Below are 16,339 nucleotides of genomic sequence, written 5' to 3'. Positions count from 1 at the left end.
TCCTAATTACGTCTTTTGTGTTCTTTTATTTGTCTTTGTAAATTGTTAACTTTTTCTGCTTAGTCTATTTTTGGTGATCTCCGTTTGGCGTAGCTATGTACTTATGCATTCAGTCAGTTGTTGTGCTGTGGTCATTTTTATATTCCTGTCTTTCATTTCTGCTGATGTGCTTTGACTTAACGCCATTTTGGTTTTTTTTCATTGTTGTATACTATATTTGTTTGTTTTGAATTGATTCAGATTATAACACAAAGTTAACTGCTGTCTATGTCCCCGAGGGTATCGCCAGCCCAGCAGTCACCACTTCGGTGTTGACATGAATATCAATTATATGGTCATTTGCATAAATTTCCTGTTGACCAAACTTTAAATTTTTCGAAAAAACTAAGGATTTTCTTATCCCAGGAATAGATTACCTTACCCGTATTTGGCACAACTTTTTGGAATTTTGGGTCCTCAATGCTCTTCAACTTTGTACTTGTTTGGCTTAACTATATAACTATTTTGATCTAAGCGCCACTAATGGGTCTTATGTAGACGAAACATGTGTCTGGCATATTAAATTATAATCCTGGTACCTTTGATAGCTAATTACTCATTTCGTCAGTTTGGTTTGGTCACACATTGTTGTTAATAATGTTATGCGACTGTCATAAAAGTGGGAGGTTTAGCTAGCTATAAAACAAAGATTGATTCACCATTTTCTACATAAGAAATGGCCTGTACAAAGTCAGGAAAATGACTTTTGTTTTTTATTCGTTTGATGTGTTCGAGATTTTGATATTTGATAAGGGACTTTAAGAAGTCGTCTGAAGATTTCGACGCTGTTGAAATATTAGAAGATTTTACCTTGCTGATCATTTTAGCTAGCCAATGTTTCTCTGTAACTTTTAAAGTTTTCAAGCTAATAAGCAATACAAGAGTGCACACGCTGAAATGTCTCGCCTTTTTTACTAAACGTTGATATTATGTTGATAGTCCTAGATATAAAGTTTTATGACAACTGTCACATAAACTTAACATTAACCAAGAAAACTAAACATTAAACAATGAACCATGAAAATGAGGTCAAAGTCAGATGACCCATGCCAGGCAGGCATGTACAGGTAACAATTCTTCCATACAACAAATATAGTTGACCTATAGCGTATAGTTTAAGAAAAACAGACAGATACACAAAAACTTAACACTGAGCAACAAACCGTGAAAATGAGGCTATGGTAAAATAAAACCTGCGCGACTGACATTTAGTTCATAAAATATTTCCATACACCAAATATAGTTTACCTTTTGCATATAGTATTAGAAAAATGGCCAAAACTAAAATACTTAACTTTGACCACTGAACCATGAAAATCAGGTCAATGTCAGGTGACACCTGCCCCATAGACATGTACACCTTACAATCATTCCATACACCATATATAGTAGACCTATTGCATAAATTATAAGAAAACAGACCAAAACACAAAAACTTAACTATAACCACAGAACCATGAAAATGAGGTCAAGGTCATATGTCACCTGCCAGTTGGACATGTACACCTTACAGTCCTTTCATACACCGAACATACCTGACATATTGCTTATATAGTATACAAATCCTTGATGGATAGGATATATAGAATGTTATGATCAATGCACTATTTTGTGTATCAAATATGTTGTGATTAGCCTTGGAAGATTTAGATATCAAGTCAGTACCATAAGGTTTTGATTGCATTTTATGCTATCTTTACACAAAAACCCATAAAAATCTTTAAATAAGTAAATAATTCCTACCAGAAGCCTTGTGACTATTTTGATGTCAAGGGACAATAGGTAGAGCAGCTTACATTCTGCAAGTTTTCTCTAATCATAGCTTATATACAATTAGTAGTTTTGTATACCCCTTAGGCTTCTGTGGTTTCTTTATTCAAATTTGAATATTCTATTATGACTGCAATTGTAAAACAAAATTATTGACGGTCAAATCTGAGCGTAAGATTTGATCTTCACCACTGTCTTATTTGGGATTGCTTGATTAGTGCAGAGGAAGACTATAAAATAATTACAAATGTTATTTTAATTTCATGTCAGCAAAATACTAAATCTCAATAGTTCCTTTTAATTTAAATTTTCTTGTACATCTTTCTGCTGACCTCACACAAAATTGATTTCCATGTAGAGTGAAAACATATCCGCCAATTTCAAATACAAATACAGAGTTGGTTTTTGGAATACCTGAAATATACAACATAATTTAAAAATATTTTATACTTTGCATGTGTGTTTGATCAAACATTAGGACTACTGCACAAAACATCAAGGTTATACTATGGTTACAACACTTTTAGATATAAAGGTAAAATATTAAAGGATTAAGCTTACATATGAAACAACTTTAAATATTTGATAACATTTAAACAGTCCAATCCCATTAATTAGGAAGAGTTTTGAAATACATGGTAAAGAAGGTGATTCTCTGATGTCAGGGAAAGCTAAAAAAAAATGTTGTATTCTGGTACTGTGTTTCACATAGCTGTTGTTATTATCAATTATGTGTTTTGTCCATAAATATTTTTGTTGTCAATGGTAAATCCTTTTGATGCCAATGCTCAGATCATTTACAGCTTTCTTGAATAAAGGGGATTCAGAGCTTGAAATAGATTATGGTCAATTGTCATTCTTTGAATACTGCATCTTGACCTATAGATATCTTTTGAATTCTTGGTTTAATGGTTTGATATTGCTATTAGATTTTCTCATTGACATTTCCATCATTTACTCTGTATCTTCTTGCATTCATGAATTTGGCCATGCATGACTATATCAAATTAATTTTCCTGAGAATGCATATAATATTAACTGCAATTACACTCACCACCCCCTTTTTTCCCCTCTAAAAAAATGAAAAAATAAAGTTAATCAATAAAAAATTCATGTGTAGATAACTTATCCAAACATAAATAAGATGTAGACAATAAACATATTGATTGATTCAAGAGTATTAAAAGCAACTGTTGACTATTTTGTGGTGGACAGTTTTCATTAGCATTAATTCCTAGTCATAAAAGATTAGAGTTGAACACACTTACGATGTGTGGGACAATAAACAAAGGTAGATTACACAATTGTTCACAGTACTTACATTTAACTTGATCTTCTTGTGTAATAATTTTAAATGTGTTTCTAGTTTCCTGAAGCACTATGCCACTAACGCCCACATAAGAAGGACATTTAGACCTTTGAATTGTCAAACAACTACCATGGAAATCTGCTTTCAATAATCTTTCTTGTGCAGCATGTATATTATCTTTATTTACACTAAAATTTATGCAAAGAAACATGATTAAGACTTACCAATTGAATTTTCTACTTCCTCATATGTCTTTTAAGTTTATCTATAAATTTCTTTTTTTTTTAAACTAAAAACAGGCGAAACATGTAGACCATAGCAAATAAAATTGCAGACCATTCGAAGTGTTGTTGTCAATTTGAGTATTATTAAAATAGTCTAGTGTTCAACTTATACAATGTTACAAGTTTCACACCAAGGCATTGATTTTTTTCTGGATACACTCATTTTTGTGAATAGCTTGGCAAAATAAATCTATATTTTTTCTCTCTATTTCTTTAATTTCACACATATATACAGAATTTTAAGGATTAAAAGCCTTTTAAAAGGAATTTATTGGTGTATAAACTGGACTATTCACTCACAAACAAATAAAAATCATAATCCGAAGGAATTGCTGGAGTTTATACACCAATAAATTCCTTAAAAAAGGCTTTTAATCCTTATAATTTTTCAAATCAGAGCATAATGAGGACTTTATTTTTTCCACACTCATAACCTCTTTCACATGTTAATTGTATATTTATGTCATTGAAATGGCCTGGTACATGAATATTGGTTTATGCAAAAGTATGTACTCCATGAAATTTGTTATCTCAAAAAATAAAACTAAAAAACTCATATCATAATATTATTCAAATGATTGTTTTGTGTTTATTATTCAATTTAACGATTAATCTTTGCCAATCATATCAATGTATTCCCTAATATGCAAATCATATAAGAACAAGTGAAACTGCGAGCTACTGCTCACTGATGATACCCCCGCCGCAAGTGGATAATATTAATAGTGTAAAAATATGCAAGTGTTCGGTAAACAGGAAGTTGTCGAGTGAGGAATCTGAAAACGCATCACACGGTATAGCTGACTTATAAAAATCCTGAAACTAAATTTCAGAAATCCTTGTATTGCAGTTCCTGAGAAAAATGTGACGAAAATTTTTAACTTGGTTATTATGTGTAAAATCATACAAGTGTTCGGTAAACAGGAAGTAGTCGAGTGATGAATCTGAAAACGCATCACACGGTATAGCTGACTTATATAAATCCTGAAACCAAATTTCAGAAATCCTTGTATTGTAGTTCCTGAGAAAAATGTGACGAAAATTTTCAACTTGGCTATCATGTGTAAAATCATACAAGTGTTCGGTAAACAGGAAGTTGTCAAGTGATGAATCTGAAAACGCATCACACGGTATGGCTGACATATATAAATGTTGATACCAAATTACAGAAAGGGTGGATGTGTAGTTCCTGAGAAAAATGTGACGAAAGTTTCATGGGACGGACTGACTGACTGACGGATGGACTGATGGACGGACGGACTGATGGACGGACGGACGGACTGACAGACAGAGGTAAAACAGTATACCCCCCCTTTTTTAAAGCGGGGGTATAATTATATATATATATAATAAGTACGACCTATTTTCTCACAAAAGCAGCAGTTACTTTCTTTCTGGTGGAGAATATAGTTATCAAAAGTACCAGGATTATAATTTTATACGCCAGACGCGCGTTTCGTCTACATAAGACTCATCAGTGACGCTCATATCAAAATAGTTAAAAAAGCCAAATAAATACAAAGTTGAAGAGCATTGAGGACCTAAAATTCCAAAAAGTTGTGCCAAATACGGCTAAGGTAATCTACTCCTGGGGTAAGAAAATCCTTAGTTTTTCGAAAAATTCAATGTTTTTTAAACAGAAAATTTATAAAAATGACCATATAATTGATATTCATGTCAACACCGAAGTGCTGACTACTGGGCTGGTGATACCCTCGGGGACGAAACGTCCACCAGCAGTAGCATCGACCCAGTGGTGTAAATAGTTATCAAAAGTACCAGGATTATAATTTTATACGCCAGACACGCGTTTCGTCTACATAAGACTCATCAGTGACGCTCATATTTCACCATGAGAAAACAGAATTTCTCATGGTGAAATATCAAACAAATTTATCTCTTTTAATCACACCCTGTTCATTGAATGTGCATCTACCCAGTAGTCTTTCTTGAAAGTGACCTGAATAAGGTACTTCAACACAGTGGAAACAAGATTAAGTATATGTATATGTGAAGGAAGCAAAAGAAAAATGCTGTTCCTTGCTTTTTGTGTGTGTTTTTTGTTGTTGTCGTTGATATGCATGTATCGATTTTGTGTCATGGATAGATACCCCCATATCCTTTGTTTTTTTATTAGCTTTCTTTGCCATTCAGCTATGATCTAGTTGCAATATACAATAAACTGCCAGTTGTTTCATAAGAATCAATGGGACAGTTATATCAAACAGTTAACTGTTAAAGAATTTGTATTTAAATAAATTACAACAAGTAGAGTAGACCTAATTAGAGTAGAGATCAGACTTACTTATCTGCAACTTTATTCCAGGATGTTTACATACCTTTTAATATTTAAGACATCTTGTATGTAGTCTTTCCATATTTTGTGCATTGGAATATATTTTTCATAACTGTAAAAATAATTTAATGGTAAATATATATACTTTTATCTACAATAAAAACACAACGTCCAAAAAGGAGGGGTACACTTTGAGAATTACACAATAAAAAATTTGTTTTAGATATTTAAACACTGGCTTTCCTAGTCCAAATAATTATGACGTCTGGCAAGGCTATTTTAATTTTTTTCTGGGATGCCTTCCTTATGACGTCTGGCAAGGCTATTTTAATTTTTTTAGGGACGCCTTTCTACGACATCATAACGCTAAAGCCATTTTTTACATCTGGAGTTTGAGAGCAAATTTTGGGAGAAACTTTGACACCTAATTTTGACAAGAAATTTTTATTACTGGTTAGAAATTTTAACATAGTTGCAAAGTCCTACCTTTTCACTTACTGTGAATATAAAATTTAAAACAGATAAAATTTGACCGACCTGAATTTCCGGATAATGTAAATTGAACGTTCCTGAAATTCCGATACATTAAAATTTACCGGAATTTAAAATTTTATATTCACCAGAAGTGACGTTTTGTAGGTAATTGTGGGAAATCATTTCCAAATAAAATAAATATTTCCCCACTTCAAATGGAATCGTATCTTATTCAATCCTTTCTTTTGGATATTTCTGGAAATACTTTACATCAATAAGCACAAAAAAGGTAGGACTTTGTAACTACGTAAAAATTTCTAACCGGCAATAATAATTTCTTGTCAAAATTAGGTGTCAAAGTTCCCCCCAAAATTTGCTCTCAAGCTCTAGACGTAAAAAATGGCTTCAGCCTTATGATGTCGTAGGAAGGCGTCTTAGAAAAAAATCAAAATAGCCTTGCCAGACGTCATAATTATTTAGACTATTAAAGGCTATCCAAGCATATAAAAATAAGCTGTTCAGGGGTTAAATTGAATGATTAGCTCAGATTTTGGCATAATTTTAGAAATTTCTAAAAAAAAAAACTCAACTTCCTGAATATTGCAATACCTTCTCAATGATATGTTTTAGGCTACTGGGCCTAAATTAATATATTGTTTGTTTCCCCAATCCTGACCCTGCCATACCAGGTATGGGTAGGTAGGTATGGAAATAATTCTATTTTTCCAAAATGCAGGAACAGTATTGGTCGATCTGGTAAGCCTGAAAAATGGAAATGAATAAAATAATATTTGACCTAGTTTTGACAATAAAATTATATGAGTAGGAACGTTTTTGCAGGGTCGGTTGGGATTGGGGAAACAAACAATATTTTATTTTAGGCTAGACCTGCACAGTAATTCTTATAAGATTTTCCCATTATCCTTTAATACCATGTTTCAGTTGATGAAGATTTTTGATCATTCTGTTATTCACTTGTTGCAATGTATTTCCTATTTATAAATGTATCATATTCATTCTAGTGCTTGGTTCAAATTGGATTTTCACACTTTTTTTCCGCCTGACTTCTATATACATTTATTCTTAATTTTATCTTAATTCTATTATTTTTTTCAAAACTTGGTTGCAAGTTGTTCTTGTACCTTTGGTGTTCTTTCTTTATATCAAAGAGCTTTAATTTCTTTCTTTCTCTCGAAGTTAATCCTTTTCTTCTTTTCTTGTTTATAACCTCTGGTTTCTTTTTCTTGACTTTGTCCAAATTCTGAGTTTTGTATTTGAGATCTTTATCCTCCCCTTTTCGCAAGCGATTAGCTGGCAAATGTCTTTGGAGAAATGAAGAAACAAAGTCATTTTCAACTGCACTTCTACTCTAAAAACATGAAGAAAAAATAACTCAATACATATACATAGAATAAGTAATATGGTATAGCTTCATGCTTATTACACATATTTTCGTGAACATTTGCATTGGTCTTTTACATGTTTGGTTCTGTGCATTAATATTACCAAAAGTGATTTATTTGGAAATCAATCAATTTATCCTACAGTCCATGTTTTGCTATGTCATGTACAAATGTATAAAAAATTCCAGAAAGCCATGCTAATTATAAAAAAAAGATAAATGAATATTACCACTTACAAATGTAATGAATTTTGTGCTTCTTAAGCATTTTTCTGGATTTACCTTCATCATGATCAGCTAAAGATGAATAAGATCAGAGACTTATACATTTTCAATATCCTGATAACCAACACAGCGGCAGACTTGGGGTCAATTACATTGGAATGTAATTAATTAAATTACACATTACATTGCAAAAATGGTCAATTACACTAATTACACATTACACAGTTTTTGAAATGTAATTAATTAAATTACAATTACTTTACTAAAGTAATTAATTAAATTACACATTACATTTCATCATAATATTTGTTAACCAATATTATACATGTATGTATAATGTATGTGTAAAATATTCATGTAAACATAGTTTAAGCATTGCATTTGATAATCATGAGTAATTTTAATGTTTTTTCATTAGTCTGCATCTCTCTGGTCTGTACACTTTGACAGCCATTCTCAAAAGTATTTCTATAGGAGCTAATGTTGCATATATCGCTTGATTAGAACATGGAGATAGTATACTTCCATAATCAGTAGATGTGTTGATAGAAGAGGAAATTAGTTCCTATAAACCTGCCAATACATTGAGGGGTATTTTGACATCTCAGAAATGAAGTTATTTAAATAAAACATAGCATGAATAAAGAAATTATAAATAAATTAAAAAAAAATCATTTAATAATTATTAAAAGGTTTGCTTGTCACAACATTGAAAATATTTTTTAATACAAACAATGTATATAATGTCTATATCTTAGCAATATTTTGCTAATTAGATAAAATACATGTAATAGTAGCATTGCCCCTGGACATTTTAATCTGATTAATTGCTGTTTGTTTTTTTAGCTGTTAATTTTTATCTCTATAATCCCTTTGTGTATACTAATTTGACAAAATGATTGTGTGCAGTAAATTCAAATTCTAAATGAACTCTCATAAAGATTTTTCACACATTTTTTGTTTTTGTTTAACATGGTGATTTATTCCTTTTCAATCTATTTAGTTAAAGATCTTTCTTAAAAACAATATGTATTTTTTCAAATCATAAGACTATTCAGAAAAAAATTCTGTTGGTCAAATAAGTAATTTAAAAACTTTAGAATAAATTACAGAAAGTATGTGATATCAATATTTGAAAAATAAATATACTTTTACAATTTATATTATTAAACATAGATCCTTATCATTAACACCATAAAAGTACATCTAATTGAAATGTAATTCAAAAGTAATTGAGCATGACATGCTTTTTTCATTGTAATTAATTAAATTACCATTACAAGTAATTAAAAAGATGCTCAATTACACATTACATTCAATTACATGGAAAATTGTAATGAATTACACTTAATTACCATTACATTTTCAATTACCCCATCCCTGCACAGCGGTGTGGTAGAACCATATAAACTATTATTTATTAATTGTTTTTAATATCCTGACATGCATCAGTATTATGTTGTATCTCAATCATCAACAATGAATCACAAACATAATTCATACAAGTACAGTAGTACTCAATCCCTACTTTTAATCCAATAGCTGCAGTATTCTCAAAGACATGTGTTGGAAGTTCCCTGTACAGAGCCATCTATATGTTGATCTGCAAAGAATAAACATGATAAACATATTTCAAAAGATAAGGCAAAAAATCTGCGTTCTCATTAATATCACTTGGTGCAATCACATTTCAGAAACATTGTAAAGTATTATCAGTTCTATATACATGTACATACGACTAGTTGAAATACATGTACACTGTACCAAATGTACATGTAATGCCTTCATGACTTAGACATCAGCAACATACAGGTTTTAAAAAGTACATGTAGAACCTCCTAAAGACCTAAATAAGAGCTTGATTCCCTAACCTGGTAACATTTGATCACCATTCATAGTTTTCATACACTTGATGCAAAAACAAATTTATAGTTAAGGCCAATAATCTTTAATAAGAGACATCCAATGATTTCTGACATTTTTTAATAGCTTGTAATTTTACATGTATATTGTATTACAAAGTCACCTGTAGTTTACAGAAGAATGATCATGATCTGATTTGGCAATCCACTTCCAAATATATCAAAACTGTCACTCATAAAAATACATTTAAGTCAAGGAGGCAAGCTGTGAAAATAAATTTCCTTACAAGTCTTACAAGTTAAGAGAATCCAGATCTGTTCATCCAACTACATGTACATGTTAGCCTGGATATTTGTTTACTCTGGCATGGGTCTTTCCCCTTGATTTTATTTTATTTTGTTGTCTTGTTGTACAATGTTAATTATTTGAAGTTAAGTATGTTAAAGTTTGTTGGACATTTCAGCAACTTTTGTCTTGTATCATATATAATACTATTGCTGATACCAAATAATTAATTTCCTTTGATTTGCACAATAGCAATAGATAACTTTCGAGTTTGATGCATTTCCTTCAAAAACTTTGATTTCAGTGAACGTCACTGGTGCATTTAGGGGTGTCGTTGATTCCGTTCCAATGTTTAGCGAGTGGTTGGAAAAGTATAAAGTTATATTGCATAAATTATTCGGCAAATTAAATTCTCATAATTGACAATCAGCACAGCCACATTAGGGAATTGTGATTTTAAAAGTAACTACTGAATAAACTTTATTTCTAGTAGTTTATCCTGCACAATGACGATCACTAAGACACTCGATGAACTTTAATACCATTATAGTGCAGGGATACAGGCGATCCCCTCTATCTGGTAAATGACGTCAGGAGGGGTCCTGATCGTGATCCCAAAATCCCAGGCGTAAAAAGGTGAAATATTGAGGTCACGAATTTAAATAAATTTAAATCCTGACATCCCGAAATTCCTGAAAGGGTCAATCCCGAGCTTAAAAACACCCTATCCCGGAGTCCTGATAAAGGTCTTAGGCCCCGCCATTGTATTCCAATATTCTATTGTAATAAATTTGTTGTAGCAAAATAAATATTAGGTGAACTTTTCAACAAACTATAACATATTCTGTTCCAAAATAAACATTATGCAACTAGACAACAAGAAGAAAAAAATATAATTCAGGGCCAATGGACCCAGTGGGAACAGGTATAAGGGTGAAGAAGTACTAGGGACTTTGTCAATAGTCCATTTGCCAATTACCGATTTGATTCTGTTATTACACACTTTTTAAACAAATTATTTCCCTTTGTTGATCGTCGTCTGGTTCTATACAAGACAAAAATGGCTTTTGCCAGTGCAAAGCATGATGAATTGAAAGTGATGTATTGGCCTTTAACCATGTTAACTAATTTTTCATGAAAAAAAATTCTGATGTCAAAAGGATTTACACATTGGCTTAACAACAAATTAATTTTGCTCTTAAATTTGATCTTAATACTGCTAGTAAATAAACATGATAAAAATTAATGTCCCTCATAAGGAAGAAAACTAAAAGAGGAATCATTAATTATTATTACAGGGTCAATTACGGGAATTGGCAATTAGATTCCAGATCATCTACTTCTACACAGGAGTTGGTTCCAGAGAAGCTCTTCTGTGATAGTCGAGTTCAGTATATTTTACCTTTACCTTTATCTTCGGGTCGTTACATAAGCCAAAGGCTTCTATTGACCCCTCATCTTGGATTGTCGTATATGATTTCTCATCTCATAATACATGTAATAATATATCTATATATAATATATTACACTTATCAAAAAAACTTATTAAGATGTGCGCAGCTGAAACTCTTAACATGAACATATGAATTTACATGGGTTCCAATTTTTGCCATTTAATGCAGACTTAAAATTGTTCAGAGTCTTTGCTGTCACCGTTAAATCTGACAGGTTATTCCACTGATCCACTACTCTAATTGAAAAAGTATTTAGTCTATGTGTGGTCTTACACTGTTTTTTAAAAAGTTTTAATGCGTGACATCTAGTATTATTAGATGGTGCTAAAGTAAATAGGCTCATTCAGTCGATGTCATCTATACCATGCAACGCTTTGTAGACCTGTATCATATCATTCCTATCCTTACGATATTCCAAGGTTGGCAAACCCAATGAATGTAGCCTGTCTTCATGATTAAAATGACAAATATTTTTTACCAGTTTTGTGGCCCTTCTTTGTACAGATTTCAGTTTGCCAATGTCTTTTTTAAGATACAGTGACCAGACACATGTCGAATATTCTAGCAGCGGACGCACTATTGATTTATAAATAGTAAGAAACATATCTTGATCGATCCATGTAATCAAAAGAATGATGAATACGAGACAACACTCTCTGCGCTTTGTTATAAATATCACTTATAGGTTTTTCAAATTTCAAATTAGACTCGAAAGTTACTCCCAGATCCTTTTCTTCGTTCACTGCAGATAATGCAATAAAATTTCCGGATTCATCCAACATGGTATAACGATATTGCAGGTCAAATTGACTACTATATAGCTAGTAAAAAGATTGTTCGTGAGAATAAACTTCATAGTATTGTCTCTAATAATATATCTTACATACCACTGATGTTAAGCTTACAGGTCTATAATTAACAGGTTTCAGTTTTTTCCCTTTCTTGAATATCGGTGATACTTTTGCATTTTTCCAATCGTCTGTAACTTTACCCTCTTTGACATGTTTGATAGACTTATTAAATATTAGAAACAATAGATAACAAATTGCATGTTTAACTTCACATAAAACTTGTGGATGTAGACCATCAGGTCCTGCAGATTTATCTGTCTTTAATTTATTAAGTTTCTTTAACAAATCTTCCTAGCAAATTTCAATATCATTTAAAAAATTGTTCGACACTGTATCATAATCTTTCAAGTCCTCTGTTTGAGTAAAAACACTAGTAAAAAACTGATTTAAAACTTCAACTTTGTCATGTTTGTCAGCAGTTACTATGCTAAAGTACCAACCGTTATTGATAGGATTTCAAACTCCTGTGACTTCTACAAGATAATGGACATACTATACAATTACAACAAAAACTAATCATAACTTTCTAAATTTTAAGATCACTTACATACCTGCCAACTGTCACTATTTGCGGGAGTTTCCCCCATGGAGGCTCCCAAAAATTTTGAAAGAGCAATTTTGTCCACAAGTTTCAACAAAACAATTAATTTTACAATGACATTAGGCTTATAAGAGCAACATTTAATGATATTTGAATGCCCCTTTGAAGGTTTTTTAGGACTCCAGTATGACAGACATCTTGCACTCAAAAAAAAAAAACCCAAGGGCATTTTGAAAAGTTGGCAGGTATGCACTTAAAAGACATATGAAACCCAAGAATACTTACACAATGTATCAAAAATTGAACAATGTTGTCCTGGGGAACTCGGAGATATGGGGAATGACACTCCAAACTAGGATCAATATTAAGGTGAATCTAAATACCTAATAATGAAGAAGAACAGATATGGATAACATTAAATAAAACGAAAAATATGTGAAATATCTGAATAAACTATATTATGCAAGATACTGACCTGCAGTCCATTTGTTTAATCATATATTCATGTACATGCTTAGCAGAAGAGAACTTAATATTCGAAAGATTTATTTAACTAATGGAAGCAGGTTCAGTTCAGTTTCTTGTATATTCCTCCATTAATTGTGGAGCACTACCCAAAGGGTATAGTTTTAGCAACTATGTACACCTTAAAACATAAGGAAACAATTAATTATATACAGATGACTGAATTTGGTTATAATAATCACTAAATAATAAATTTCATAATTAATTCATAGGATTGTCATCATAAAGTTTTAAAAGATATATAATAGTTCATATGTGCTGGGTTGAAGAAAATGTTAAGAGACAACTGCATATATTTACAAATAAGAATTAAAATGGTCTCAAATAAAAATTACTTATAATTATTAGTTAAGAGTGCTATATATACATCGGGAACTATAATGAAAATTATATTTTATAAGACTTATGTAAAATGGTTGGGGTTTGGAAAAATTTAAGCTATAATATATACATAAATTTTCTTCACAGTTTAATTTGCTATATGGGGATCTTGTCATTATTCTTTAAATTATAACTGATATCTTACAATTTTAAAAAGAGAAGATTTATTTTTAATACTTATAAGTCATAAAATAGTAAGATGATATACTATTAGTAATGAACTGTTTTATTTCCCGAGTGACATAAATAACTAGTATATTCAGAGACTTTCTATACTAACCAATAAATATGAAATGATTTGCAATAAATTCACCGCGTGACATCAACGACGGCTCAGTTCAGTCTGGAAATTTGTATAGACATCGTTATAAGTGACCAGTCCAGTTAGTATAGAAAGTCCCTGGTATATGGTACCAGTTATTTACAATTCAGGTTTTCAGCACCAATTACGTTATGAGTTTAGATATTAAATATGATCGTTATCATAAGATTCAATATTTATATAAAAGCTGATTAATTACAATATAACGACAGTTTGTATATTATAAAGACGTATTAAACATCATGTTCAAATGTATCATCGCCTTGTGCACTGCGCGACAAATATACTGAAATGCAGTCGACTTTAGCGTTTGATAGTTCATTGATAACATTCTGGCGTATCACAAACAAACAACTTGTTACGTCTCATTTCATTGGCCGAAAGATTTAAATACAACAACAATGTAGTCAGTGTGCACGTGAATTGACACAGGTGACCTACAATGGAATTTACTATTTTACTACGAACGCTACGAACGTAAAAACAATGATTTGTATAGTTTTACAAACCTTTGGTCAAAAGAAATAAATAAACTTCAAATAGTGGGGTCGAAATATTATACTGATTTTTTGTTTTAAGTAATATTCTAAGTTCTTTGCATGCAGCAACTCAATTCACTTGTACCCGGCATGATGAGAAATATAAGGATAAAATAAAATACATGTGCCGCTTTTATACGGATGAAAATATGAACCACTTTTAATTTCTTTCATACTGACGATAGGTTATAATCCTAACAATGTCGTAGTCACTTAAGTATCTCATAATTATTATCCAATAATTAATCAGGGGTTGCACTGACATTCCTCTTTTTTTATTTTCATGCTATAAAACATACACACAGTACAAAAAATGTAGCTATAAGCGTACCATAAACGGAGAAAATTGTCCCCAAAAGATAGAAACAAAATAAATTTAATCGTATCATTGGTGCACCTGAATGAATTCAGTAAAGGCAGGTTGTTGTAATAAATTGAAATGTTACATCGGCGAAGATTATTTCTTATGCATGTGTGGACCTAGATAATAATTTAATACTTGTGAGAAATCGTAGTTTATAAGGAACAATTCTCTTGTTTGAATTCGGGGCCTTTTATAGCTGACTATGCGGTATGGGCTTTGCTCATTATTGAAAGCCGTACGGTGACCTATAGTTGTTAATTTCTGTGTCATTTTGGTCTCTTGTGGAGAGTTGTCTCATTGGCAATCATACCACATCTTCTTTTTTTTAAATATAAATGTACTGTTTTCGATTTTAAATGGGTGAACATTTATCTTTCAATTTTAAACTGTAAGAATAGAGCTGTAAAACATTATTGAACTATCCGCTAAAGTATATGTATTCGTATTTAAAATGAAATACAAAACGAAACGTGTATGATAAACTGATAAACAAAATATCAAGAAATTAAGGATGACTAAATGCAGGGGCGTAGCTGCCGTTAGGCACTTTAGGCACGTGCCTACACATAATTTTTTCACAAATATTTTTTTTTATTAAAAAATTAAACAATGTTATCTGTAGATGAACACCAGTGAAGTTGTCAAAACTCTTTAATTAGCGAATGTCAGGTGTACACTAGTCTCTCGTCCTTAGTGAATGGAATATTGGATAGAATTGAATGTTTTTATATGATTTTACCTTATATAGAAACTATGAACTAGAACTTTGGTACTGATCATTTCACTTCTATCAACAAAAACTTGAGGAATGAACCAAAACTTAGACGCACGAGTTTTTTAATTAGTTGTTGTTAGTTTTCAACTAGACCTACAATCAAACCTTTGCCAATGTTGGTCGTCCGTTTTGCTCACCGCTTTGCAGGATGTATAAATACGCAGTCACGTCTGGTCAGAATGGGGACATTAAATCCGATGCCTAGTTGTAGTGAGAATGCCCTCTTTGAGGAGTTCGTAGTTAGTCTACTGAAAGGTAAAGTTTCTGCTCCTATCCAGGTAATCCATCATTTTCCAATGCATGCCATTTTCTAATTTCCAGACCTTCGTTCTGTACGTCACCTAGCTCCCTGTTGCATTTATTGTAAATTTGGTTTTTTTTTGGTCCTGATTTTGCACAAATATTTGCCGACACTGGATGTTTAAAAATCAATCAATCAACTAGCTTCCCGTAATTTTTAGTACTCTCAGATCTGCGTGTAATGACCACAATTATTCAAATTTCTAAGCAGGTAGGGATTTTACAGTAGAGGATATAAAGACATATGAATTTCTTGAATTTTGTTACGATATACTGTATGAACAGAACAGAGCTTTTGGATTCGGCATCGACTATGTGTGTATGTGTTTGTGTGGCTTGG

The 16,339-nt window shown here is 31.6% G+C and overlaps 1 protein-coding gene across 4 annotated transcripts; it reads right to left on the bottom strand.

Moving 5' to 3' along the window:
• Nucleotides 1–2,047: 2,047 nt before the first annotated feature.
• LOC143080596 (ribonuclease P protein subunit p29-like) lies at nucleotides 2,048–13,376 on the bottom strand. Of its 4 annotated transcripts, none has more exons than XM_076256517.1 (6): nucleotides 13,269–13,376; nucleotides 9,328–9,402; nucleotides 7,315–7,541; nucleotides 5,742–5,810; nucleotides 3,131–3,306; nucleotides 2,048–2,223 (listed from the first exon to the last, which is right to left on the bottom strand). In XM_076256517.1, exons 2-6 carry the CDS (start codon nucleotides 9,388–9,390, stop codon nucleotides 2,087–2,089), a joined length of 672 nt encoding a protein of 223 aa, XP_076112632.1. In that variant the 5' UTR covers nucleotides 9,391–9,402; nucleotides 13,269–13,376; the 3' UTR covers nucleotides 2,048–2,086. The 4 variants fall into 4 exon arrangements, with proteins under 4 accessions (XP_076112632.1, XP_076112633.1, XP_076112631.1 ...); XM_076256518.1 differs by lacking the exon at nucleotides 13,269–13,376 and adding an exon at nucleotides 13,177–13,196; XM_076256516.1 differs by lacking the exon at nucleotides 13,269–13,376 and adding an exon at nucleotides 13,079–13,176.
• Between the last annotated feature and the right edge of the window lie 2,963 nt (nucleotides 13,377–16,339).

Source organism: Mytilus galloprovincialis, chromosome 6, assembly GCF_965363235.1.
Source record: "Mytilus galloprovincialis chromosome 6, xbMytGall1.hap1.1, whole genome shotgun sequence".
In the NCBI taxonomy this organism is placed as follows: domain Eukaryota; kingdom Metazoa; phylum Mollusca; class Bivalvia; order Mytilida; family Mytilidae; genus Mytilus; species Mytilus galloprovincialis.
Note: the sequence above shows the minus strand (reverse complement) of the source record. Positions and strands in the feature narration are given on the sequence as shown.

Bases quoted from the DNA above. Each gene is read 5' to 3' on its own strand.
- LOC143080596 (XM_076256517.1), bottom strand. From the start codon at position 9,390: ATGGCTCTGTACAGGGAACTTCCAACACATGTCTTTGAGAATACTGCA. The intron at 5,811-7,314 runs GTACAAGAACAA...TTATTTTTACAG, and splicing joins ATAAAGAAAGAACACCAAAG to TTATGAAAAATATATTCCAA. The intron at 2,224-3,130 runs GTAAGTACTGTG...TGTATATTTCAG, and splicing joins ACAAGAAGATCAAGTTAAAT to GTATTCCAAAAACCAACTCT.